Consider the following 27,842-nt stretch of genomic DNA (forward strand, 5'->3'; position numbering starts at 1 on the left):
GTGATAGCCCAGTTCATTTCAATGCAAACCCCCTACAGTCAGGCTGTGTTTGCAATTGTGACTTAGATGAAGATTAGACCACATTTTATGAGCACTGAATGCAGGAATTCTGTTAATGCCAAACCTTCACAAAAGGCTTTAAATTTGGTGTGTGTCATTTACACCGGAAGACCAAGGGAAGGCTTTACAGTTGGTTGTGTTTTTATTGAGTTACAGCAGACTGTAAGTAGAAAATGAAAATACAAGCTGTATTTCATACTAGCAAAAAAGAAAAAAAAAAAACAAAATTACAGTATCCCAGATGCATAACTGAAAGTGAAACTAAAGCAGTAGCAGCAGCAACAGACATTCAGCCAGCACACAGCCATACACCTGCTGTTAAACCGAGGGTTAACTGAACTTTCTTTGACTGCACAAATATTTAATATTTATTATTAAATATTTATTTCTTTTAATCATTCTTGAAAATGAGTACGAAAAAAAAAAGTTGAAGTACATGCAAGTATTTCATGACAGCTTTGGGTGCTGTGACATTCCAAATGTCTGTCTGTACAGAAATCAGCTGAACCCGATCTGGCTTTGATCAGAAGAACCTACGTAATCACCAGCGGTGTGCTCACAGATCGCAGCTGAGCAAAGTGGATACCTGACACGGCTCAAGTAAAGGAGCTTTGATTATTGTGTGCCATGCATTAAAAGGTTTTTCAAAAATATGCTTTTGGCGTTTTCAGGCAAGTTTTTAAAAACACTGGACCGCTAAGCTGAAATCCTCAGCCCGGCTGTGCTCTGCCCACTTCTGAGGCCGACGGGAAACGTCTGATAAGAGAGCTGAAAAGGCAGCACGGTGCGATCGAACAGACACTCCGCCCTCCGCTCGGTGGAGTTAATCAGGAACGTGAACATTCTGTACTGTTTCAGTGTCTTGGACATGCCCCGGGTTCTGACGCAGGAGCGAGCCGATGAGGAAAGATAACAGAGTTTAGGATGTACGGAGCGTTCATGCATCCACCCTAATGCGGTTAGTCTTGGTCTGTGGCTGTTTGTGTTCATTCTCTGGTCTCTCAGCAGTGAAGCTGTAGCTGTGTTCAGTTTGCCCAAAAGAAAAAACAAAAAGATACCATCACTCCTTCTACTTCCTTTGCTCTGACACTTCTGAGTGATTTCCATCTTCTCTACTGTAATTCTACAGAGGGCGAGTTAAGGTGCAGAAGACAAGCAAAAAGTTACAAAAAAGTTCCTAACAGTTTTCATTCAGGCGGTCATGACAATATCTATCACTACCACAGGGAAATATGCAAGTGCCATCAAAGTCTACTCATAATGAGTAGTGATTTTCAAAAAATACGTCTGATCTTCAGCAAATGACAGACTATATCATACAGTTTGATCTCAAAGAACAAAACCAAACCGAACATTCCAGGTTTTTGGGACAACAGTTAGCCTTTTTCTTTAAAAAAAACAACAAAAAAAACCAAAAACGTTTTCTCAGGAAAACTGTACAAACTCTAGTAATACAGAAAATATTTACAGGGCTCTTTTTTTTCTTAAAAAACAAAAAACAAAGAGAGCGAGCACTGTAGTAAGAGCAATGCATCAAGTCCAGCTTTGGCACTCCTCTAAATGTCAGGGTCTACGCTTCCATCAAGTGCTTTAATGGTGCAACTCCACAGTCCCCCAGGATGTTGGGATGACATCACAGGCAGACAATGACATCACTGCTTCCATGTTTGGCCATCTCAGGTCGTCGGTGACTCAGCAGTCAGTGATGTACTGTACAGAACCAGAGACAAAGCCTGAATCAATACTTGTGTTACAGTTCTTCCTTTCGTGTTCAAATTAAATGTGTTTCATCTGCTTCCCCAGATTAGAATTCAATATTTTTATGACAGTTTGCTGTTGTGGACATACAGTAGAAACAGAAATCTATTGTCATCTGCTCCCTTTGCTCTGCCTTCTTGTGACTGTAATGATTTGTGTGTGAACATGTAGTCCATCTCCATGCTAATTGATGGTGTCTGCTATCTTTGTGAAGGACCAATCAGAGGTAATTGCACACTAATAACTTCCTGGATAGCCGGAGGCTGCAGCTGTGGCATCTTAAAAAAGGAGCAGTTCACCATTTATTTAAGCCAAGCTTCACTTGGCATGAATAAATCTCTTAGCACGATCCATGTTTCCTATAGGATGGTTGCAGAGGACTGGAACATATCCCAGCATGAGTGAGAGGCAGCGAGACACCATGAAACCTTTGTGGCAGACTTTGAAGGTGCAATGCTTTCACACATCAGTCTTCTGTTTTTACTGCAACAGATTTAAGCTCACACTGCTAACAAATAAAAAGGGCTGTTTCACCCAGTTCAACTCACCATCAACCAGTGACCCTCCCCGGTTGCTCCAAGGTCAGAATGTCCGTGTCAGTTGCCAACCTTTGTCTTTCCGCTCCTCCTTCACCATCCTCCCCCACAGCCAAGGTCACCTTTACCCACCTGGCAAGAAACCAGACTGAAAGTTTGAACACAAACAGACTGCTTCTGGGAACTGGAAATAAAGAAAAGACTTTCTCTTTAAGCTTTGCACTGATGTTTCTAAGAAATGCAGCATAAACCCTTCATGAAAATCAGTAGCTCGGCACCCACAGCTTAGAGTGTCCATACGATGCGGTACTTCTGGACTGCTCTTGGAAAGGTATCTTAAAATAACTCCTCAGATAGGAGTTTAAAATAAATACATAAATAAAAATCAAATATTGGCAGCAAGTTTCTTCTTTTTTTTTTGTTCTGCCTAACATGACTCTGACAATAGAAGATAAAAGACTTTCTTTGCCTCTTCTTCACTCACCTTCCTTTTTCAGTGGCATTTGAGCTGTTCTGGTCCGGCCTGGTCCGGCTCAGGTCGGTCACACCATCTGCCAGTCTGTCTGTCAACCGCTGGACTTTGTCCTGCTCTGGCTGTTTGGACTGTTCTGGAGTAGATACTTTCTCAACAGCCTTGTCCACTGAACACAGAGATGTAGAATTTGGAAAATGAGCAAAAGAAGCACCAAAACAAGCCAAAGAGTTTCAGACTCTACAAAAAAGTAAAGAAAAGAAAAAAAATGACACTACTCTATGTTCTCCTCCAAAACTTACCTTTTACAGCCTTGATTTCCAAGGAAATGCACTTGTTCTTCTCAGAACTCTGACCGTTCTGTTCCTGGCTTGCTTTCTGCTTCTCTGCAACGCCTTGGAAACCTTCCATCCAGTCGAGAGTTTCGCCGTTCTTCAGTGCAGAGCGGTGGTCCTTGAACCAGCGTACAATGTCAGTGCGTCCAAGACTTGTTTGCACCTCCAGCTGACTGTACTCCTCAGGAGATGGCCACTGGGTCCGGCAAAACGTCTGTCATGGCAAGCAACAAAGATATACGTGGAATTCAAAAATTACAAAGCAAAAACAACATGTTTTATTGGGCCTCTGTGCTCTTGCTTCAAGTTAAACAATTAGCAACTAAATAACTTGTCATACAAATATTAACAATTGGCTTATGGATTATTAAAATCTGGAATGCAGTGTTATACATTAAATGACATGTAAAAATTTGTAAAGAGCACCAATAACCAACCAAAACTAACTACAAAAGCCAACTTAAAAATGCTCACCTGAAAGGAACATGTAAATATATTTTATGTACTTTATAACATTATCCAAAATAAAGCGTTCAAAATGACAATGTATTTGTTCCACCCTGGATAACACATGCAGTGCTGGCACACAGGAAATGATGTCAATATCAATCACAGTATGTCCTTTGCCGATTAGTCACATGACCTTTTCCAGCAGAAAAAGGCAGCAGCCTTGACAAGCAGCGGTGAAATCAGCGGGTTACATGTGCAAGGAGCTCTTTTGTAGACGCAGTATTACTTCTTACACTCCTCACCTCCTCTACAGGACATCACCACTTGGATGACAGTCAATCAGCTCAGTATCAGTGGCAATAAAAGTAAAGTTATTCTTATCAAAAGATCAAAAAGCCTCACTTTCCAGAATAAAACCTTTTGTAATCTCTAGTGGATGATTGTCACTCTAATCCCACATGAGTAACGTCTCGTGCTCAGCTTACTTCCACCTTTGTAACATTTCTAGCCTTCGCCCTTTTCTTTCTTTCTCAACACAGCATACAAGCCTTGGTTCATAGTCCAGTCACCTCATTTGGATTATTCTAACTGCATTCTTTCTGAGGAGTTCTTTTCTGGGACACCAATTGGCTCCAGATGGTAGAGATCTCTACAACAAGTCTGCGGACCATATTACGTCCACCCAGCTCACTCGCTCCCCATTTCTTGGAACTTGTTACGATAGCACCTTCGTCAGCTTGACTCCTTGACAGAGTTCAAATATCAGCTGAAATCCCATTTGGTTCATTTACATATGATCCTGTTTTAGATGTTCTATGTTTAATATTTTTGTTATCCTGACCTTTCAATACTGTTCTTGTTGCTTTGTGTTGAAAGGTGCCCACAAATAAAATTTATTATCATTTATTTTTATTATTGCAACTGCCAGCATTTACAGCAGGCATGTGCAGTGTGTGTTAATGGTTATGCAACATGTTATTAGGTGTTTTCATGTGGAAGATAATATGTGAACAAAGTGCTAAAAATATACGCATGTTATGTGTGAAAATTTTTCTGTTCCAAATTTGCAGAGTACCGTACGTGAAACTCATCTACGGTATTATCTTGCTGTGTGTTACAGAGTCAATCATGTAGATTTTTTCTATATGATAACCGTCCACTTCTTTAACATCTCACCAACTAACTTAAAATACCTTTTCCTAAAATTAGGTTTACATTAGTTCATGTTTATACTCTGTTGCATATTCTAACACTCTGCTATGTAATCAGCATAAATGGAAATGTGTCTTTATCAACTCTTACCTCCCTGAGGAGGGCGAGGGAGCGGCTGCTGATGGGAGCTGGGCTCGTGGAGGCTGACAGGATGGGAGGATGTGGAGAAGAGGAGCAGGATGACGTGAGGATGGGAGGCGATGCAGATGAGGGTTGGGTCGGAGGCCGAGGGGAGGAAGCGGCAAGCACAGGGGGGGAGGAAGACGAGGAGGAGGAAAGGACAGGCGGATGCGGAGAGGAGCGGAGAGGCTTCCCGTCCTGCTCTCGATGAGAAGCCCCATTAAGCAGCGCACCCGGCCGCTCTATTCTGTCCTCCGTGTTCTTAGCAGCCATTGTGAGTAAAGTCTTCTCCATGTTGTCCCTCAGTGCCCTGCGCTCCGAAAACCAGCAGTCAACCTCTGTCTTGGACAGCCTGGTCTCCTGGGCCAGCTGATCTGCAGGAGAACAATAGGAGTTCAATAGCTCACAGTTTTATTTATTTAAGTTCTTTTTTTTTTTTTAAACCTTGGAATTTGGTCTGTCTCTGGGGGTCTTAAAAAATGGCCTCATTAAAAATATTCCTGCTATTCCTGCCAACCAGGCACCCACCAGGGACGAGCCCGTAGCTCCTCTGGGGCGGAAGGGAATTAAGTCGCATGCTGTGAACTAGTAAAGACTGAAGAAAATATTACTTTTTTCTTAAAGAAATTTTAACATTTACATCCTAAATTTAGGACCATGATATAGAACATAACTAACTAGTTGGCTAATACCACTTCACTTTTTAACGAGTACATTAAAAGTTCTGTAATTCACAACATTTTTTGACTGACACAGAGCGCTCTGTGCATAATTAACTCCTGATCTCCAAGGCGACTGTCCTATGTCTCTGATCTGCACACATCAAAAAATGTGGAGTCAGATGGTTTAACCACCAAGAAATAAAAGAAAAATTACATTCATTACATGACATCAGTTTCTCAGCAAATTTAGAAAGTTTGCAGATAACTTCTTTGGCTGAAGCCTTCAGTGCTCAAATGTTTCTGTCTACTGCAAGATCTGTGATGTGCGGGGGCTGGCCTGGTGTCTTGCTGTGGTGGGAAGGTTGAAGGTCATTTCCTGGCACTGGCCAGAGCGGGTTCGGTGCTGGATGGGGGATGGATCCACCCCAAGGATGGCATCCAATGGGTTCTGCCAGGTTGGCTTTGGACTGGGTGACCTGCAGCTGGTAGACGTATGGAAAAGCATTTTTCTTTTCAGGCCCTATCTAAGAGCTGCGGCTCTCTACCTTGGGTGGTATGGGTTGTTGTGGGACGTGGATCTATAGGGGCCTCTTTTTCTTTCCCGTGGTCTGCCCCCCTCAGTCACGGTGGAGATCAGGTGGGTACCTTGTGGGGCTGGGTCATATTGTGCCACCGCGGTTATGTCCCAGCACCCTGGTTGTGCTGGCTGGTGTCCTTCCTTTACTGGGCTCTGTGTCTGTTCACTTTCCCTCGGCTCATTTTTCCTCACTTTTCCTGGGTGGAAATGGGACATGTTATCTGGCCTTTGCTGCGCTCAACAGGGGCACCAAACCGTGGTGGAGAGCTTCCTGTATGTTTCTAGCTCACCACACCAACATGCCAATATCAACTATGGACTAATTTTCACTGTTGATTTTGACCACTTGGTCAGGTCCTCATCACCACTTTCAGTTGAAATATTTAAACTCTGGTGACCTTGATCTTCATAACATAAATCCCTACTCCACCCATTAATGTTTCTTCTTGTTTCTTCATCTCTGCTTGAAAGTTTTGTTCCTGGGTTTCACTGATTTGTCATGAAAGATGCTAGCTAACTAAAATGTAGGTTAATCTTTCAACAAAGCCTGGTGAAGCTCAAAAAGGCCTAATGAGGTATCAGAAGAACACAAGTTGACAGGACAGATGTCTCCACCTGTAGCTGGTGTTACATATAACATGACAGTTTTATATTCATGAGCAGGACACTTGCCAACACTTTCCTGAAGAAACGCGTTTGTATCATTTTGCTACATCCAGCTTTTCTGTGCAACCACTGGAGTTCATCATTACAAACTAGGGGTGTTGCAAGGCAGTGGGCTTTCTGGGCTTGGGCTTATTGTGATATACGTCACTGATGTTTGTGCAGTACTGCCCGGCAAAATTTAAACGACAAGGCTAATGTAAAACACTCCAACTTGACCAACAGCCTTGTTTTTTATTTTTTAAATACTTTTCCCTATCATGCACACAGCTATTCCCCCCTGTGAGAGAGACTTTGCTGCAGGCTTTACCTAGCTCTGCCTCTGTTGGAGAGCTACTTTTCTGGAAACTCTCCTCCAGCGCCTTCAGCTGCTCCGACGACTTCCCCTTCACCCTCTCTAACAGTGGAAACTGGCTGGGGACCGCTTTCTTTATTGGGGCATCTTTAGGAAGTGGTGTTACCTCTGCTTTGACCAGCACAGGTGGAGGAGGAACACCTTCAAGTACGACAGAAAGAAATATTTACGGACCAAAACATGCTAGGATATTCTTCTAACACAACACATGTGAGTATTATTTCTGGATGATACAGCACAATGCCTAGAAACGATCCTTAAAGGCCAGCTTTAGAGTATAATTTTCTAATTATGGTGATGTAGCCATTGAAATCCACCTTTTAGTACTAAATGTACTTGTTGCACATAGAGAAAAATGTAGTTCTCTTGCCAAAAAGAGGCAGTTTGTAATGACTTGTCCGTTAGCAGATTAGTATCCAGTCTTCAAAGATATCATTTTCAAATTCTGTAGAATATTAGATAATAACAGAAACTCAAACTAATTTAATTTAGGTGAAAATCAGGTCACAGTCACACCAAATGCGAAAAATGAAATCAGACACTGCAAAATAAAGATATAATCTTGTAATTTTTTATTGCTTATAAAGATAATAAAATACACTATTTTAGTAGGCAATGCTTCAAGCTCATGACGGGTCATATGAATTAGGAAAAAGAATTAGTTTCCACTGGATCATCTCCAAACTTTAAAGCAATGTATTAGTCACTGGAGGACATAAGCACTCTGTTTGAGCTCTTTAAAACATCCCCCCTGTACAATATTCTGACTTCACAATGAATGAAAAAGATTAAAATACTACACTAAATTTAAATGTTGACATGAGCACAAATAATCTATGAAAACAATACAGAGGTCAATATTAGGGATTCCCAAAAAACAGACTGACGTCAGTATGTTGTAATAAAAACATCATAAAACACAAGTTTTAGTATAGCACTTGCCCTTCAGTGCTCTTGTTTTTCACATGTTTCCTTATTGCAGCACTAAATACGTCACATACCTTTGAGATTGAGGAGTCTTTGCTCACTGAACCACTTCTTTATCTCTCCTCTGGATAACCCGGTGGTCTCTATCAGCCTGTAAATCTACCACATGACAAGATACATCAAAGTAATAACTACAGTAATTTTCCCCTCAACTGCATGTTTGGAAATGGACATGTACACAGCAGGGATATGGGATATGGAAAGACCAAAGAGGACTACCTCTTCCCCACATCCATGAATCTTCCCAGAAAAGATTCATGGTTGTAGTGAAGGAGGACATGGAGGGTTAGTGTGACTGATCAGGATGCTATGGATAAGTCAGATAGATCCACTGTGGCAACAACTAAAAGGAGCAGCCAAAAGAAGAAGAAAAAAACAAAAAACAAAAGAACCACCTGGGTGTTTGGGGAAAAAACAACAACTAGAAAATACAAGCAGTGATACCTATCACGGTAGCACAAAAAACTTCTCTCACTCGCTTATTCTTACCTCATCTTCCTCAGGGAAAGGGCACTGTGTGTAGCTGGACCTCAGCACAGACAGCTGCTCTGATGTTTTATTGGGGTCAACGGTGAAACTCAGCACTTTAGATGATGCCAGCTTGGATGTGGCCATCGGGGCAAAGATGGTCTGAATGATGGAGGGCCGTTTACTCTCTGTAGCAACCGAAGGAGAGGCTAAGGGTCGTTTGAGCGACTGCGCCACCTGCAGTAATCATGAAAGAACATTTTCCATGCTCAAAGCTAAGGCAAGTTAAAACAGTTTGGTCAAAGGCAAACTTTACCCCTCCCCTGCTTCTGCTGCCTTAAAGACTGCCATTTTCCACCTAGAGTTTTGTACCTGGTTAGCCACTGTGAGTGCCAGTGGTGCACAAGTAACAGTAGAGCCATTGGCTACAGGAGTCAGCACAAGGCTGGTCTGTCCCAGGAGCTGACAGGGCAGGGACTGCAGGACAGAGGCTGCTGGCTGCATGGGTTTGGAGGGCGTGCTTGAGGTGGACTGGTTGGTAGATGATTGGGAGTTGAGCTGAGGAGTAACCACGGTGAAAGTCTGAGGCACGGAGGATATTGTACCATTGAACATTTTCTTCCTCGCTTCTTCCACCTGTCATTGAAAAACAGACATGTTATACATGTCCCACAACCTGATTGGTACATTTAGTGACTGTAAATTAAATACAGTTATTATTTATATTACTATGTTTTGTTTTTATGTTTATTGTGAAAAACCGGGACAAAAATAAACACAATTCTCCTACCTCCTCAGGTGACCAGCTGATACCCTGTTTGAGCCGCTGTGTGGTGAACCAGACTTTGATCTGCTCCTCTGGATGTTTTGATGCTGCGGTGAGCCACGAGAGCTCAGCCTGTGTTGGGTAGGGGAACTTGTTGAAGGACGAGATCAGCGTCAGGTTGTCGTCCAATGTGGGGTTGTATTTGGTTGTGTTGAGGGGCACTGCAATCTTCGGCACCTAAAAAAAAGAAAGAAAAAAAAAAAAGTGCAATGCAACAATGAGATGCCCTCCTAAGAGTAAGCACTTGGTGACAGTGGGAAGGAAAAAAAAACTCTATTTTAACAGGAAGAAACCTGCAGAAAACTTAATTCGCCATGTAAGCTATTCTGCTTTTATAGACTGCAGATGAAGATCGTGTTTTTTTGCATGCAATGATAAACTGCACAAAATAAACACTTATCCAAATATCACAAAACTAACTGGGTTATTGAGTGCATGGTTGTAACAAAGCATTAACAGCAAAATCTTCCAACTTTTGTATGGTTCTAGCGATATCGCTCTAACTACTATCTACTAAATATGGAGCTAAGCCCAAGAATTAGAGTTAGCATAGTTAGCATAAATTCTTCAGGAGAAAAAGCTAGCCAGGCTACTAAGCTAACTAATAATTATGTTACATCTTGTATAATTTAAAACAATGACTTTATTTTAAAAAAATTGCTTCAAAATAAAGGTTTTAAATGTGAACAGAATGAAGTTAGTTGTTTCCACTCATGTCCAGGTAAGCTAAGCTAATTCCTGCTTACTGTTCCTCCACTTTTTCCTACCTGGGTATAGTTTAGAGGCCGCTGCAGGGAAGGCATGATGTGAGAAAGGCCGTCTGCTTTAAGGAGAGTCGACTCCGGGATGATGACCGTACCATTCACATTGACAGCTGTGATTGGTTTCTTGGTGAGATCCGCAGTTATTTTTCCCAACTGGGAGTCTGTCCGTTTGTTATCCGATGTCATTATTTTTGGCTTACCGATTTTGACTGTGGTGGGTTTGCTCAGTGGCACAGTGCCGAGTTCGTCCCCTTTGCCGGAAATGGCACCAGAAGTGTTGTAAATGACAGCGTTGTTGCTGCACCCCTCTATCGTCTGTTCTAAGATTGTCTGGTTGTTCATTTTTATACGTTTAAATTTAAAGTTGCTCTCCCCTGGGTGGCACCTCTCGTTGTGTTCCGTCAGGGTGTCAAACTTTTTTGTGTTGAAGTTACAGACAGCACACAGGTAGAGGGGGTTAAGGATGACATTTGGGTGGTTTGCGTCTACGTGTTCTTTGAAAGTATTCAAATTCTGGGTAGAAAAGGGGCAGTATTTGCACTCATATCCCCCCTGCTGTCTGCGCTGAGGCTTAGAAACGTCTGGTGGCTCAGCTGCTGGTTTGTCAGGAGCCAAAGGAGGGTCAGAGGCCTTTTCCATTACATCCAAGTCCATGGATTGCTCGGGTTGTGTTGAACTGCTATCCATAGGCACCCCTTGGGTATGGTTCTCTGTTGTTGTCTGGCAGGAGAAGGTACAACAGAATTACATTTTTAAATCTGGATATATCAATTTATCATCTGAATCATGCCCACTGAACTCCAAACAAATCTAATTCTTCCTCCCAACAATTATTCAAATATGGATTACTAAAAGTAATTCAACTAAGTACACCATTAAAAAATAAATAAATAAATAAAACAATACTGAAAACCCACATGCTGTTGGCAGAGCCTACCTCCATGTTCTGAGAGTCCTCCACTTCATCATCCAGCTCCACCATTGTCTGCTCTGGTCGGATCATACAGGGAGTGGAGGCCTTACGTCGACTGGACATGTTGGTGGATGGGTTTGTCCCGGTGCTCGTGTTTGGCCAGGGATGCTATAAAGGAGGCTATGGCTGAAGTTCCAGGATGCAGGACTTGTATGCAAAGACCTTCTTAAGGTGCTGAAGTGCAGTCAGGAGGACTGCCTACTAGAAGAATACAGATATAGATCCCGAGGTAGCAAGCACCGGACAACTTGTGAGACTGGGATCAGAGTCCGAGGAACACTCACCCCCCCCAGAGTAAAATTATTGGCTGGAGAAAGGAGGAGGACAGTAGGCGGTGAAAGTCTGGCAGAGATGGGACTCCTGTAGTGTCATGTAGGCTGGGCTCACTGACAGTGTCAGCTCCAGTGCTGGCTGATCTCCTCGGACTGCATGATAGGACGCTACCTAGATGGCAGAAAGTAGAGAAAAAGCAGTGTATTTTTTATATATGTTTAAAAACATATATTTCCCTTTTCTTTGCATGTACTCTACTTCCTAAAACACATCTATGAAACTATGATAACTTTAAAGACAAGGAAATCAAAGCTGAGCTAGAATGACATATTTGTATGCAGACAGCAGCATGTTACAGTTATATCAGCAAGGCATGTGTGGCCTAATGTGTCTACATAAGACGCAGGAATATATGAATAACATGAGTCATACCAGCTTTTCACAGGAATGATTTTAAAGAATTACACCAATAAATAAAATGTGTTGGGCTCTAAAATAAAATAAAATAAAATGTTTTTTCTATAATGTACAATATATGCAATGCACCACAAAGTAAGAACCATAAACATTCCCACAACATCAGTTCCCTTTAAACAGACACACACACAAAAAACCAACATGGGAAAGAAGAAACATGAATATTTTTGAGTTGGCACCAAACTGACCCATGTAGGGGTGCAGCACACCACTGTCCAAAGGAGGTAAAGCCAACTGCTGGGCAGTGAGCAAAAATGGCTCAAAGTAAAAAAGGTGGCTGATACATAAGCACAGCAGAAAGCTTACAGGTGGTCAGAGCAGTACAAAGCTGGCCCTCGAAAGACTGGGAAACAGAAAAAGTCCAACAGTGCTTTGGACTTTTCTGGCCAACTACCTTTTAGAAGCTAGGTGAAGTAAACTAGAAGAGCAAACAACACTATACACTGGAAGACTGATGCATAACTCTGTACTTCTTCATTTTAATTCATATACTGCCAAGTTCAACAACCGCTGGGAACTCAACATGCATGCTACATATTTAAAAAAAAAAAAAAAAAAAAAAAAAAACTCAAACAAAGAATCAGATGATCACCTATGAGCAAACATGGCAATGGTGGAGAGAAAGAGGACATCTATTTATCAGGAAGATACCATTCAGAGGGGTGCAGCTGCAACTGGTATGGGGGTTAAGGGATCAAGGGATATTTAAATCCCACATTAAGTCTTGATGAATGAAATATTCAAGTTGAAATCCTTTACTTATAATTTTTTGAGCAGCATAATCATTTTTTCTTCTTTCAACTGCTTCCTTTTAAAGTTGCCACAGAGGATGAAAATCTTATTATTTCTGATCTGCATATTTGATTTGGCAAATATTTTGTACCTCATGCAACCCTCTAATTTACCAGCAGTACACTGGCTCGTGACCTCCTGTGGGTGGGTTGTCTATACTGCAATTTGGATTAATTATTCACTGATCAGACACATCTTCCTGTGCGTGGCTAATGAAAAATGAATATTGGATCAAACAGCAATTCTCTGAAATGGCAACTGAATAAATACAAATATGTGACAAATTAAAAGAAAATCCGAGATACTATACATCAGCGGTCCCCAACCCCCGGGCCTCGGACCGGTACCGGTCCGTGAGAGTTGAGGCTCAGGTGTGAAATGTATGGTTTTCAGGGTTTTTAAAATCGGTTTTCAGCGTTATTTTGTTATCGTTTTTATCGTTAACTCGGTTTTCCTGGGTCTTTTCACGTGTGTTATGAATAAATCTTCTTTTTTTTTTGGTACCGGTACTAGTTTTATTTTGTTGCACTTAAAGGCCGGTCCGTGAAAATAATGTCGGGCGCAAAAAAGGTTGGAGACCGCTGTTATACATTACACCTGTGTTTTATTCCCTGCAACAGTCTCATTCGGTTCAAGGGCTCTCTGTCCATGGGGTTTGTAGCTCCCTGTGTTTAGTCTACAACAGAGCACAAACCTGGTCTTGTCAGGTGTTGTCCCAGCATCGATTCTGCCTCAAGACTCTGGACAGTTTGAGACCAGTGGACCCAAACAACGCCAGTATAATGCCATCCATAACAGCATGACTGGATCCCCTGACTAAAGGAGCTCACGAGTCCAGTTCTCCAATCTGTCACTCAAGCAACATTTATTTAAATCACACAAACCTGCTATTGTTACAGTCTGTCAGTTTCACTTGGCCTTCATAAGTGGCAGATATATTCAACTAGATGAGATGATTTTTATTTTAAGTTCCACAACAGTGCTCCAGTGTTGTCTATTTATGTAGAGTAAAACTTTTAATCATCACACTTTCATCACTGTGACTCGGCAACACGGCCGGTATGCAAATATATGCAGCTGACAGGTCTGCTGCTGTAAGACAAGTTGTCCTGAGAAATATTGACTAATCATTCATAAATCAGATTGTGCTGCCAAGCGTGAACAGAGTGAGAAACCAGAGATAAAGCAGCTTCTGATCCAAATCTTTTAAAGCTGCGAGCTTCTTTATTTGAGTTTTAGTGGAAATGAGAACTTCATAAAGTAGCAGCAGTTACAAAAAGCTGAAGGACTGAGAGAATAGGAAACTTTTCTTGGGTAATATTGTACTGAGTGGGAAGAGAGAGGAAAAAGAAAAGCTTATCTGACTGAAAAAGTCTATTGATATTCTGGAGGCCTCACGCTGAAGCTTCATACTCATATCCACATGAGTAAAAATCAAATGAGTCGATGCAGCAGCGGTGCTCTTCTATCAACCCGCATAAGCACAGAGGACGAGAAAACCTCTTCCAAATATGAATCCCACGTATACAACACCATTTAAATATTTCATACTTCTATTTACCCAGAAGCATCACATGGCAATTTAATCTGGACAGAAGAACGATAAGTAGTATGATTGTACGATGCAGGGCAGAGCAAGAGCAACAATGTGACTTCAGGGTAATCCATCAGCTGCAAATATTAGGCCTGAACTTCGATCATGCGAGAGTCTCACATACTTTTCCTGGATCTCTCCATCAGCTACACATTAATCAAAAGGCGCGATTCCCCTTCAACACGCCATCATTCGCAAGTCCACTCATTGTCCCGAGATATCTCATCCCCTCAAACGACCCACTGAGGTATCATTAAAATGCAGACTCATTACCATGGTGTCGCTATAGCAACTGTGGAGCTGTAGTCAAGTGGCTGCTACATCCTGACGGAGGCTGTATATACACACACACACCACCCAACTGTGTTTGGTGCTTTTAGAGACAAAAACTAAAATCAATTTCAGGCTCAGTGTTTTGACAGTCTGGGAATTTGCAATCCTGCTGGATCCATACACTGGCACATTTCTTGTATTTTTCTGAGCCATTGTGGAAGGTCAAGGTACAGTCAGTGGGAAGGAAAAAAAAAGAAAAAAGAAAACCCACTTTCCAGAATATTGACTTCAAGGCATGAGCAGCACTTTGAAGAGAGTTCTCAGTCTTTTCACCATCCAAAAGCAAAGTAAGCAAACTTACAGTATGGCAGACAGTCTTTACACTACTATGTAAATATGGAGCTATTGTATGCCATGTTATTTCTGGCCATTTAACAAAGAGAAATACTATGGCTGAGCTCATTTAACAAAACGGATATAAAAATACTGCAGTTCTGTTTTTGGCTCAGTTTAAAACCTCCTTGGGATGCTTTTTATGTGGGAAAAAAAAAAAACCATTTGAGCCCTCAAGAGCACCACTTACCATCAGTGTCTCTCACTGGCCTTGCCCAAAATCCAGCACTGTAGCACACATCTGGTAGGGCAGAATGGGAGATGCATCTGTCAGCTGCATCTGAAGAGCCACTTCATATGACCCACTGAACCAGTGCCGCCTCACCGGCCTTGAATGCATTTTTTGGATTTCTGCAGTTACAGTGGGGCAAAAAAGTATTTAGTCAGCCACCGATTGTGCAAGTTCCCCACTTAAAATGATGACAGAGGTCAGTAATTTGCACCAGAGGTACACTTCAACTGTGAGAGACAGAATGTGAAAAAAAAAAAATCCATGAATTCACATGGTAGGATTTGTAAAGAATTTATTCGTAAATTAGGGTGGAAAATAAGTATTTGGTCACCTCAAACAAGGAAAATCTCTGGCTCTCACAGACCTGTAACGTCTTCTGTAAGAAGCTTTTCTGTCCCCCACTCGTTACCTGTATGAATGGCACCTGTTTGAACTCATCATCTGTATAAAAGACACCTGTCCACAGCCTCAAACAGTCAGACTCCAAACTCCGCCATGGCCAAGACCAAAGAGCTTTCGAAGGACACCAGGAAAAGTATTGTAGACCTGCACCAGACTGGGAAGAGTGAATCTACAATAGGCAAGCAGCTTGGTGTGAAAAAATCAACTGTGGGAACAATCATCAGAAAATGGAAGACATACAAGACCACTGATAATCTCCCTCGATCTGGGGCTCCACGCAAGATCTCATCCCGTGGGGTCAAAATGATCATGAGAACGGTGAGCAAAGATCCCAGAACCACACGGGGGGACCTGGTGAATGACCTGCAGAGAGCTGGGACCAAAGTAACAAAGGTCACCATCAGTAACACACTACAACGGCAGGGAATCAAATCCCGCAGTGCCAGACGTGTTCCGCTGCTGAAGCCAGTGCATGTCCATGCCCGTCTGAAGTTTGCCAGAGAGCACATGGATGATACAGCAGAGGATTGGGAGAATGTCATGTGGTCAGATGAAACCAAAGTAGAACTTTTTGGTATAAACTCAACTCGTCGTGTTTGGAGGAAGAAGAATACTGAGTTGCATCCCAAGAACACCATACCTACTGTGAAGCATGGGGGTGGAAACATCATGCTATGGGGCTGTTTTTCTGCCAGGGGACAGGACGACTGATCCGTGTTAAGGACAGAATGAATGGGGCCATGTATCGTGAGATTTTGAGCCAAAACCTCCTTCCATCAGTGAGAACTTTGAAGATGAAACGAGGCTGGGTCTTCCAACATGACAATGATCCAAAACACACTGCCCGGGCAATAAAGGAGTGGCTCCGTAAGAAGCATTTGAAAGTCCTGGAGTGGCCTAGCCAGTCTCCAGACCTCAACCCCATAGAAAATCTGTGGCGGGAGTTGAAAGTCCGTGTTGCTCGGCGACAGCCCCAAAACATCACTGCTCTCGAGAAGATCTGCATGGAGGAATGGGCCAAAATACCAGCTACTGTGTGTGCAAACCTGGTAAAGACCTATAGTAAACGTTTGACCTCTGTTATTGCCAACAAAGGTTATGTTACAAAGTATTGAGTTGTATTTTTGTTATTGACCAAATACTTATTTTCCACCCTGATTTACGAATAAATTCTTTACAAATCCTACCATGTGGATTCATGGATTTTTTTTTCACATTCTGTCTCTCACAGTTGAAGTGTACCTCTGGTGCAAATTACTAACCTCATCATTTTAGGTGGGGGAACTTGCACAATCGGTGGCTGACTAAATACTTTTTTGCCCCACTGTAGGTGATTGAGGCACAACAGGGCAGAGGGAGCACTGAGCTTAACCCACACAAGCAGGGTGGATGCAAGTTAAACGCTTTCCTTTACGCAACATCTGTATTTGTATGCTATAGCAATTTCTACGCGCCTCAACAATGACTCAGTGCTTTCAACTCGCTGCTCCAAGCTTCTCAAAAATGTTCACCAAGTCACTGAATGACATCAGGAGGAGTTTGCTTCATAAGTCAGTACTACTGAGTCACCGGTTTTATTAAAAAAAAAAAACAAAAACAAAAAACACGCCGAGAACAAGTTTGACTCAGACACTGCTCAGAATCTGATAGAAGTCCATCATATTACACAACATAAACACAGACCACACTGCAGTCTGATTTGTTGCAGTTAAGTTAAACATGTGCGTGGACTGTCTCAAACAAAGAGAAAAGCCTGTGTAAATACTGGTGAACACTGAGGAAACACTGGCACAGACAGCCTCTTCCTCTCTCTACTCTGTCATTTTCAGCAGAGGAGGGAGGGGTTGCACTCCCGCTGGCTACTTGGGAGCCCCAAATCCAATGATGGAAAAGACAAGTACGATTAACAGCCACAGTGCTGAAAAACTGTCTAGGTTTATCTAGATACCTTAATAAACTTTTTAATGGATACTCTAAAGTCTCACGCATTAAAAAAAAAAAAAGTATATGTATATATTATCAGGTGTCCTTGAAAAGAATATGAGGCCTTTCCAGAATGATTACTTGGCTCTAAACACCTCAGCTGCAGAGCTGAACGAAATGTGAACTAGTTGGCTGTCTGAGCTTTCGCCATGGCAACTTTCACTTCATACCAAATACCAAAAATGTTAATCACTCCGTACTCAAACTTGGCTACGGCCACAACCCAGGTGAAACCTTCAGTCTCCCACCTGTTTGTTAGTGTGTCTAACCTCATCAGCCAGTCAGCGTCTGTGTGCAGAGTGAGCTCCGAGCTGGAGTCAAACTCCCGACTGTCTGGATGCTCATTAAACTTGTATGAATACTCAGCCTGGCAGCCCCCTTGCCTGCCTGCCTGGCTGCCGTCTGTCTGTCTGTACTTTCCCGTTGTCTAGCTGTCTGTCTGCTTGGTGCATTATATTAGTGGAGCAGTCTTTCTGAAGAAGCAACATTTTAATGCTGCCAGGCAGCGAATACATTTATCATCCCAGGCAGTAATCAGCGTAAGATACACACTGGCATACATACTGAGGAGGACACAGGGGAAATCAATACAAACCCTGCATACCACTGAGCCTGTCTAATGTATGAAGACAGACATCATGATTTAATATGACAGAAACATAACAGTGGTATAAGGCGGGACATCTATCCAAGCGGTAGCGAGAAGGAAACGACAGTGAGCAGATGAGTCACAGCAGCTCTCTCAACTCAACTCCTATTTCTGGACGTCATTAACATAATCTCAAAGTGGGGTAAAGGATAAAAGTGTCTCAAAGGCCGGACTTGGTCAAGCAGGGCAGCCTTCTGTCGCACAAAAACACCTATCAGGAGTATAAAGCCCACGTGCCAGCTTGTCACTACCTATTAAACTGCTAATAATTCATAGCAATGCTTTATTTTTCTAGAAGTTAGCATTTTTTAATGGATAACTTAAAAAACTGCAATGAATCAAAGTTATAAAGCAAAAACTGATCAGGAGTCTTTTGCAAGACCACACTGGGTCTGAAATGTGAAATGGTTAGCATTGACTCATTGCTCTATACAACCTGAACTAAGATTGAGCTAAACAGCTGGTGGATTTCATTGTTAGCAGAGGAGCAAATACGACTGAGGAAATTGATGTTGTAACACATACATAGTACCAGAGTTTTCAGGCATCCAGTCACAAAGGCACATGAATGGCAACCTCTGCAGTTACCGCACTTGAAGCCATGCATGAAGTACAATCCAACCGGGCACACTGAAGCTCTAAAATAACAAGCAGAGGACAAGAAGGCGGCAGAGAAACCAAAAAACTGCAACTGCACCGACTATAAGAGTGACACGACTTTGCTGATACTTTAACACAGGGAAGAAAGAAAAAAAAAAAAAGACTCCATGGCTCAGTCACACATCTATCACTAAAACGTATTGCACGCACTGCTCTTTTGGCTTTGCTGTATGGGGCGTGCTCCTCTCTCCCCGTCTTGTTTTGAGAGTTTTCCCTCCTGACTGCTTGTTCCAAGAGTCAGCCACTGCAGTGAGGAGGACAATGCGTACGTCTCACTTGTGTGGTTGAGGAGAAGCACCGTCGCCATTAATACAACGTGTCCCAGTTGGGGCGTGTGTGTGTGTGTGCGTGTACATGTGGGGAGGGGAGAAGAGCAGAATTTCGGACCGTCGCAGAATTAATTTAAATCTCATCACGCGGCTCCTCTAGAGCAAAGCGAAGTACTGCACTGTGTTTGAGGGCTTGGTATGTTCTGCATAGCAACAGAGCAGTGCTACTTTTGCTGGGCTGGTATGAAGACTAATGATGAAAATGGTGATTCTGCCAAAAGGGAATGTGGCCCGTCCTATGCTTCTTAAATGGCATTTTATTGTTACATGTGCCATCTTGGAGTCGTGATTAAAATAGTGGTACAAGGACTACTTTTTTCAAATCTACCTGCCCTACTGTACTCTCTAAGCTACTAAAGTTGATGGGACTGAGCAGGAGTTTTCTTTACTAGAATAGATCAATTCACCAAATCCTGATATGACATCTCCAGGAAACTAGGCTCATCATCCCTGTGGTGACCTCATTACAAGTTCCCCATGCAGTACACAGGAAACGCCGTCCAGCAGGCTACACTGCATTTGATCATGAATCCAGTCCTCCATTTAATCTTGTTCACACATTAAAACTGCGCGAGCACACACACCTGTCTCTTCATTGAACACACACAAGAGCACCGTCTCTCACACACACAAAAGGCAGGCTATAAAAATACCCAAGTGTCACCCACTCTGCACCCGATGGTTGTGTTACTATGGTAACACTGTAACCAACAGAAAATGTGCGTGAGTGTGTGCTTGCATCCAAGAGCAGAGATGCTGCAGAGGTCAATCAGTGTCACGACAGCTGCGATGTGAATAATCCAACTCAATGTTGATTTTTTTTTTTTTTTTTTAAAGAGTTTTGTCTTTGGAAAAAAAAAAGGGGGGGGGGGGCGCTAGATCCTAAAAAATAAATATATTTGTATGGCATTGGATCCCACATTACTGGACTCTTATGGGATGCATCTTAAACATATGAGTCACACTATGGTGGGCTATCTTAGATTTTGTGTTGCCTGAAGTGTGACAGAAACTGACTTGTAGCCAACACTATTGTGCAACACGTACACAGTCACAACTTACATGTGGGCAGCTATTGCCACTAGGATTTACTTGGGACCCTAGTCCAGGGGACAGTACCTGAGGCCTGCTAAGCTAGTGTAATGTGTGGCAAGGAGACACTTGAATAATGTAAATTCCACTATCATCATATTTGCCATTAGCTAACTTTACTAGCAGAGCAGCCTGGTGCTTAAGCTTTGCTGACATGACCGAGACGTATGCGTACAGCTGCGAGTCAGACTTGGGATACCAGCAGTTAACTGCAGGCTGAAAGAGTGTAGAAGCTAGTTACAGTATTTATATTTACTTCATAACCATCAGCTCAGTCTTAGGCATTGTTACACAAACAAACTTGGTCTCTGCCATTTCTAGAGTAACGTTTTACCTGTCATTTTATAGGACTGTTGTCATAACATATGTTATAACAATTGTGATGAACACTCGTTGATGAGGTTCCCCTGGCGACCCAAATGATGAGGGCCAAAATGTCATTGAGCACTCATTTGATACAGCAACTACAAGAAGTAAGGAATTGATAGCACATGTGGTGTTGGGTAACCACAAATGGGAAAAAAAAAAAAGTTTAAAAATATATCTCTCATTAACATTTTTTTTTGTTTAGGCGAATTGGTTCTGTGTTCCTCTTTGCACACTACTCATCCACTGCAACCACACCCACCCCAGCTGTGCACTCTTTTTTCACTCTCCCGTCAGATAAAACTCTTGTACTCCACACACTTTTAAAAGCTTAAACGACATGCCAAACCTTACTATATTAGGCTTTTCCGATCCCTCCGGGAAGGGCAAAAATGTGATTATTCGGTTATATTTAGGGAACAAATTAAGTAGGGCAAAGGTCAAATCAGGTCAACAACAGAACATGAGAGGGATTTTTAAAGCTTTAGTCCAAAGTTTGCCCCAAGTGAAATTGCACTGTAGCGTAATGCGGTGTGATGTTTGCATATAGTATGTCCTCAATATGCAGAGGACACTCTGCCTCCACATTTCTCTAAACTACCTTGCAATGGAGTGTTTCGTGTTTGCCACGAGCCTCGGTGAGCAGTCAATGCTCTGTGCGGATGGATTTCCCACCTGTCAATCTCTGCCTTCCCTGCAGTGGGTGTGGCTTATGTTGTGAACGATCTCCAGCCTTTCCCCATTGGGCTCGGCTGTGCAGAAGGGGTGTGTCTGAGCGTTTCCACTGGTTGACGTGGTGCAGTGCAGAAAGCCTTTTAGCAAGCTCCCTCTTCTCCAAGCACCCTCTCCCTTTCCCTTAAACTTGAAATTCTTGAGGACACAGCCTAATGGTAGCAGGGAAGCCAGTGTGTACACATCCTCAGGCACAAATGGTCTACATGACTGTGTGCAGGAAGATAAAACCCAACTTTTTTTTTTGTTTAACTTCCATGTGGTGGTTGTTAAGTTCAGATTTCACCAGTGGATTTGTTCAGCACAACTTATTTTAAGTTTGACCCTGCGGCAGAAGCTGTGAGAAACAAGACCACTGGCTGATGGCTGATGTACACAGGAGGGTAAAATCCTTACACAAGGAAAAAAAAGAATTATTTAAGCCTATTGGTGAATAGCAATGTGGCAATTAAGCAGTGAACACTTTAATAAAATACAATGATCCACTGCTTATAAAATGACTGACTGCAGATATTAATGGTGGGTTCCAGTGTACACAGTTTTCTCCCACACACACCCACCTATCTTGCAGTCTCAATGCTAGACTGTCTCTTGTTTCTCTCTCTCTCACACTGCTTAGACATTCTGGCTCTAGTGTCTCCTTTCTTTTCTTTGTCACCCCTTCTTTCTCTCCGTGTCACCAGTTTTCTCCTCGACACCCTTCATTCAGTTTGAATTTCCAGCATTGTAAACGTACATTCAGTTCCTTATCCGTGACCCGCCCCCTATTCGGCGATAAGATTTTCAAGAGAACGAGCGGGCGACACCATATCAAGTGATCCATTAAGAGATGGGGATTGCCTTAGTGGAAACGCAAAACTGTCAGCGGTTAAGAACGCTGCGACCTTTTGTGTGCTTTACCTGGAAATGTTTCTGCTGTGGGGGAATATTTCAAGGAATTCAACTAGGTCCTGAGCTGACGAATGGCAGCTCTTTTAAGCTGAAATATCGACCTGATGCTAACATGGAGAATTACTTTTACAGGTTAAAATGCGTGTGAGGCTCAAGTCTCCATTGGCTCCAGTTGTCCATCTGCATCACTTTCAGTACGGTAAGTGCTAACCAACGTCTTCTTGTGTACCAAGCTCAGACATCACAAGTCGTCTCTAATACAAGTGTTGATTTCTTGTTTTCCCTAAGTTGTCTCCTCACATCCTCCCTCTCAGCCCCACCTACAGGTGATGAGCTCATCTCTGTGGTTGCCTTAGTCACCTAACAACACGTCTGAGAAGCCGGCGGAAGCACAGCGGAGAGGAGGACCTGAACTGAGAAAACACTGGAACAAAGCACAGCGTAGATGCTGGTGATGTCAGTACTGTGCCAAGCTGAGCACGACAGGCCGTGATGACAGCAACAACCTCCATCCTCCAACCCGTGATGACTCATTCCAGTGTGATGTGTGGTCAGGAAATGCATTCCCAATTAGTGTAAAAGAAAAAAAAAAAAAGTCTGTGTTAGAAACCCACGACAGGTCTGCTAGTCTCTAAAAAACAGCAGCCGTAGATTGTGGAATACAAGCGTGAGCTAAAGACAAACATAAAAATGTGTGACCATAAATTGATGCTTGTGCACTCACATGCAGTTTATATTATTTCTATCCGGATGCATAAACCTGGAGGGAAAAAAAAACAAAAAAAAAACAAGCAACGTGGGTTGATGGTTCACTGTTAACATACGGCTGTAAAAAAATAAAAATAAAAAATCAAGCAGACGCCCATCGAGCTACTAAGCGTACATTATGGCAATGACCCCTTTTAACACAAATTTCCCATCATTACACCCTCCAAACTGTCACTGTAAATTGAACAGGCTCTGATGTTATCGTGCTTCAGATTATTGTTTGAGTTAAACAAACTACAACAATCTGCCCGGGGTTAATGTGGAAACCTGTTGCTTACTTCAAATGCTGACAACAGCAGAAAAGAAAGTATATTTTAAAAGTACACATTATATATAGTACTGTGTAAAAGTCTTGATTCACCACATTTGCTTCAGAGGATTTTTGTTTGTTAAGAGATTTAACACTGATCTATGAATTCCAGTAGGCATCCAACTCAAGATATATGAACTATTGTGTGCAAACATAACAGACGACTTATCAAATAACCAATTTTAATAGGTTTCTTTTGTTACTAGCAGCCTGTCACAAAAACATCATTCTGTCCTTTCTTTAGTTGAATTTACTTTTTTTTTTTTTTTTTTTTTTTTAAATATGCCAAAGATAGAAGTCTGAGAGGTGCAAAATAAAATTTTTGCACCAACAAGATGATTCCCAAAGAGCTATTAGCCAAAAACCTGCATGTCTCTCCATGGCATGTAGTGTTCTGTTGGAGGATAAAAGAAGTGGCAGGCCTAACATCCAGGGCAGCAAATGTAATACGTAATGAAATGCACAGATGCATCTGACGCTTCAGTTGAGCCATCTACTGTTTACTAAAGTCTCATCAGGAATGGTCTTAGTGAAAGGGTGGCTGTCAAGCAACCATACTTAAGGAAGGGAAGGTATGACAAATTACACAAGAGCTGGACTGGGAAGAGAAAAGCAATCCAAAAACCAAGAACAGTTCAATCTGATCAAATATGTTATCTAATCCTAATGTCATTCTCTGCCTTCAAGGAAGCTTAGACCCCTAAGGAAAAAAAAAAAAAAAAAAAAAAAAAAAAAAAACCCTCAAGCTGCCTGTCCACTTTCATTTATCGAAAAAAAAAACAAAAACATACAGAATTTCTCTATTACAAAAACAGCAACAACAAAAAAAAAACAAAAAAAAAACAAAACCAAAACCCTGAACTGATAGCTTTCTGCTCCATATTAGCTTATTTGCACTCTGACAATCTCACAAGATTGCTAGCATGATTGGCACATACAACATCTGTGCCAATCCTGATGACTGTCAACAATGAGATATCACACGTCCTCTCTAAAAGTCACATTTGACGAGACTGCGCTCAATTCATTGTCAGAATACAAAAACAATGTTGAAAGATTAAAAGCTAGTTTGGTTGCAGCGTGTGTGTAATTTTTTTTATTTTTATTTTAAATAAACAAAACATCAGCCTTGACTTTTCCCGCTGTTAACGCACCTTTTGGCTTTGCTTTGATTTGGAACAGCTTGTGTACAGGCTGTCGGGAGTGAATCAAACAAAGATCTTTTTGTTTTCATTCAGTTCCTCGGTTATAATTTGACACCAATTCTTGATGCTCTGATTTTTTTTTCCCCCTCGTTATTTGAATAACTGTGACAGACTGAGTCTTGTTCATTTTCCACCATCTGACTAGAGCAAACGAATAAAACGCCTCTAGGAACAAATAGAGCGGCTCACTTCCCAGCTGGATGTTTTGGCTGTGACATTCGAAGGGGTCACAGTACATTGAGAAAGACTGTTGAGGAAGCTAGGAAGGAGAGAATAAATAAAATCAGCTTTTAAAAAGAGCAGATTTGTTTTTATGCCAGTTCTTTAAAAACTATAGCAGCATAACGCTTTAATAAATAAACCCAATGATTGTCTGTTTGCTAAAATTCTCCACAGTGTTGTGATGGTGGACCGATGGCTGATGCATCGGACAAGGTAGGACACCGACATCTGTGCATTTCGCTAATCCCTAGAGCTATACCGAGAACACATCCCTTAAAAATAAATAAATAAATTAAACTGTTTCTCACGGGATTAAACACATCTGCCAAACTGTAAAAACAAATCAGTAATGTTGTCCCATATACCTGACTTCAGATGGCAATAGGGATTTTACTGGCTTGTAACAGACTGTTTGTTGAGCAAATTTTCTGGTTTCTTATTAATTTTGGCAGCAACGCTCCCTACACCATTCTGCAATAAAGCAAATTACGATTAAAAAAAGAAAAGAGAAAAAACGAAATGTGATTGTGTACTTCTAATCCAGAAAAGAAGGTATCCGCTCTGATTATTCAGCTACCAATGAAAACGATCCGGCTGTCATTCCAAATTACATAACATCTTCTCTGATTTTGGCAGATCACAAGTGGAAAACCACGCGAAGAACAAAAACACGAGCCAAATGTCTCTTCACACAGAAAGAGCAAGGGTGCGTGGCTTAGTGAGCGGAGCCCAAGTTTATACCCAGAGGAATTGCTGGTAACGCGGCTGACAGGAGGGTTAACTGCACTCTGATCAAAATCACTTACATCTTTAACACAAGAGGGTGGGAGGGGAGGAATCGCTGTTGATCAGAGAAAGCCTAGAAACACAAAACATCAGGTCATCGTAGAGCTGAGGGAACAGCGTGAAATGAACAACACATTTTAAAAATTTACACCAGACAGACAACTGCGGGAATGTTTTCTTTTTTAACCAACTAGTTTTTTCACTTGTAGGGAGTGACCATGCCGACTATACGTGCACTTTTAATTATTATAGACAGTATTTGCAGTGTGGCTTTATATTTAATCTGCGCACTGATAATCAAACCACAAGTGCCACTGGCAGTTGCTGCAGACTGCTGTAACTGAATGTCACCATTAATTTTCCTTATTACAAACACCTCGGTCTGTTATTTGGTAAATAAGAACATTTAACAGTCACCCACATTAATGATTTTTCCCATGTGCTGCATGGAAAATAATAATGATGACTGCCCACATGAATGAAGCGCTAACAGAGCCAACGGCACTGCATTTTACTGCATAGCTGGTAAAGAAATTTAGTGCCAGACTGAGGTATCACCCAACTCTCCTAAAGCACCTCAAATGTTCATAATGAGTATTTATCCAGTAATAAAGATGACAGAGCCAGATCTGTATGCACTGTTATGTGTAAAAATAAATAAACAACGATTAATATAGGAAACATCCTAAATGTATAACTGGGCAATGTGTTAACATTTGTGTTTGGGCATTGTGTCACCTCAGTGTGTACACGCAGGTTACTTCCAAAAACGTACTGGTGGACAGAGAGCACTGACCCCAGCTGAATGCTACAGACTGCTCACAGTTTGGGCCACGGGCCTCATGACCAAACTTCATATTATGAATAAAAGAGAACCACGCCTGGCTTTTACAGCAGTTTCAGACCCACTGCAACAGCACTGCCTGCCTGCAGTAAGAACCGCGGTCTCGGGAGGGGAGGAGGCATCACCAGGGGTAACGTTACGCCTACATCGCAGAGACGCACGAATCAAAGTCTATAAACAACGTCGGACTCCAAAAGTTACACTCAAACCTCAGCACGCCTGAATGCGAGCTGGTGCACGCCGCTGGTAAGGAGTCCCAACGGTCGTTTCCTCTGGCCAGCCCGAAAACGTGACAGAGGGGCGCAGGGAGGAAAAAAAAAATACTCTCCCCAAATGTTCCCCCTCTCGCCATCGACGTAACAACATGTCGGCAAAGGACGGCCATGTTTTGCTGGTTATGTCGACACGGGGAGGAGGAAAAGTAGGCACGATGTTCCTCCCGTCTGCCTTCCCCCGCCACGGTCACACAACACACCGAACACACAACTTGAAACGCGGAGGAGGCGAAAACGTCCAATTAAGAAGTTGTCGGGAAACGTTGCGAGAGCACGCAGGTGGAAACGGCAGGGGCAGGCAAAGTTCACGCGGCCAGACAAGTTAAAATATTTATCCAGAGGCGCGTGGGTGTTTTGGGAACCACGCTAAGCCCGAACGAGCCGCGAGAGGGGCGCAAACAAACAACTACACGCAGTTTTAACTTGAGAGACTTTTCGAGGGGGGAGCCGTGGGGAGAAGGAGGGAGATGAGGGAGAGAAAAAAAACACGAAGAAGAGTTTCTCCATTTCTTACCTGCCCACCGTTTTGGCGCGACGCTCAGGTAGTGCGGTACAATCCCAGAGCCGCTGGAGAGCCGACAAACACGCCGAATCTGTTTCAAACACTCTCTCGGCGGCTCGATAACCGAGCAGACAACAGGCGACAGGAAAGAAAAAATTGGCGATCACAAGGAGGATCTACGCCAAAAGCCACATGATCGCCGACGTCAGAGTACGTATTTGCATGCCGTACCGAAGCGCCGGTGCCCGTCCACAGCGGGTCCATGGTGTTACGGCCGTGAAAAGTTTAACGGCAGGCCGGAGAAAGTGAAACAACTCTCCGGGAACACAACAGGAGTGCTAGTGTCTCCATGAAGCAGTCCCGCTGCTCCAAAAATGAATGAACCGAGTCTTCTTGCCGTCAAGTTTCCCCCCGTGCTGATGCCTGCCTCTCTGCTCGGAGCTAATTGAATATTTAAGAAGCTCAGGGGGTGGGCTTTTGCGGCCCTTAAAGTCCCGCCCCCCGCCTGTTACCACGCCCACTCCAGTATCTCCCTGTATGCAACGTGCATGTGATGTGAGGTGTGGGGCTGCTG

The 27,842-nt window shown here is 42.6% G+C and overlaps 1 protein-coding gene across 4 annotated transcripts; it reads right to left on the minus strand.

Annotated features, from left to right (window-relative positions):
* Positions 1 to 1,454: 1,454 nt before the first annotated feature.
* On the minus strand, positions 1,455 to 27,726 carry zhx2a (zinc fingers and homeoboxes 2a). Of its 4 annotated transcripts, XM_082553156.1 has the most exons (14): positions 27,281 to 27,726; positions 25,668 to 25,720; positions 11,183 to 11,662; positions 10,249 to 10,965; positions 9,446 to 9,658; positions 9,028 to 9,291; positions 8,677 to 8,892; positions 8,202 to 8,286; positions 7,156 to 7,341; positions 4,914 to 5,317; positions 3,129 to 3,375; positions 2,839 to 2,995; positions 2,367 to 2,486; positions 1,455 to 1,770 (listed from the first exon to the last, which is right to left on the minus strand). In XM_082553156.1, the coding sequence occupies exons 3-13, from the start codon at positions 11,279 to 11,281 to the stop codon at positions 2,369 to 2,371; spliced, it is 2,706 nt and encodes a 901-aa protein (XP_082409282.1). In that variant the 5' UTR covers positions 11,282 to 11,662; positions 25,668 to 25,720; positions 27,281 to 27,726; the 3' UTR covers positions 1,455 to 1,770; positions 2,367 to 2,368. The 4 variants fall into 4 exon arrangements, with proteins under 4 accessions (XP_082409282.1, XP_082409281.1, XP_082409283.1 ...); XM_082553155.1 differs by lacking the exon at positions 25,668 to 25,720; XM_082553157.1 differs by lacking the exons at positions 25,668 to 25,720; positions 27,281 to 27,726 and adding an exon at positions 15,211 to 15,358.
* Between the last annotated feature and the right edge of the window lie 116 nt (positions 27,727 to 27,842).

The sequence above is a fragment of the Aulonocara stuartgranti genome (genome assembly GCF_965226115.1).
Source record: "Aulonocara stuartgranti genome assembly, chromosome: 11".
NCBI classification, from domain to species: domain Eukaryota; kingdom Metazoa; phylum Chordata; class Actinopteri; order Cichliformes; family Cichlidae; genus Aulonocara; species Aulonocara stuartgranti.

Excerpts from the sequence above, each read along its gene's own strand:
- zhx2a (XM_082553155.1), bottom strand. The coding sequence starts at position 11,281 with ATGTCCAGTCGACGTAAGGCCTCCACTCCCTGTATGATCCGACCAGAG. Across the intron at positions 8,893-9,027 it reads CACTCACAGTGGCTAACCAG|GTGGCGCAGTCGCTCAAACG; the intron begins GTACAAAACTCT and ends TGATTACTGCAG. Across the intron at positions 7,342-8,201 it reads AAGACTCCTCAATCTCAAAG|GTGTTCCTCCTCCACCTGTG; the intron begins GTATGTGACGTA and ends TCGTACTTGAAG.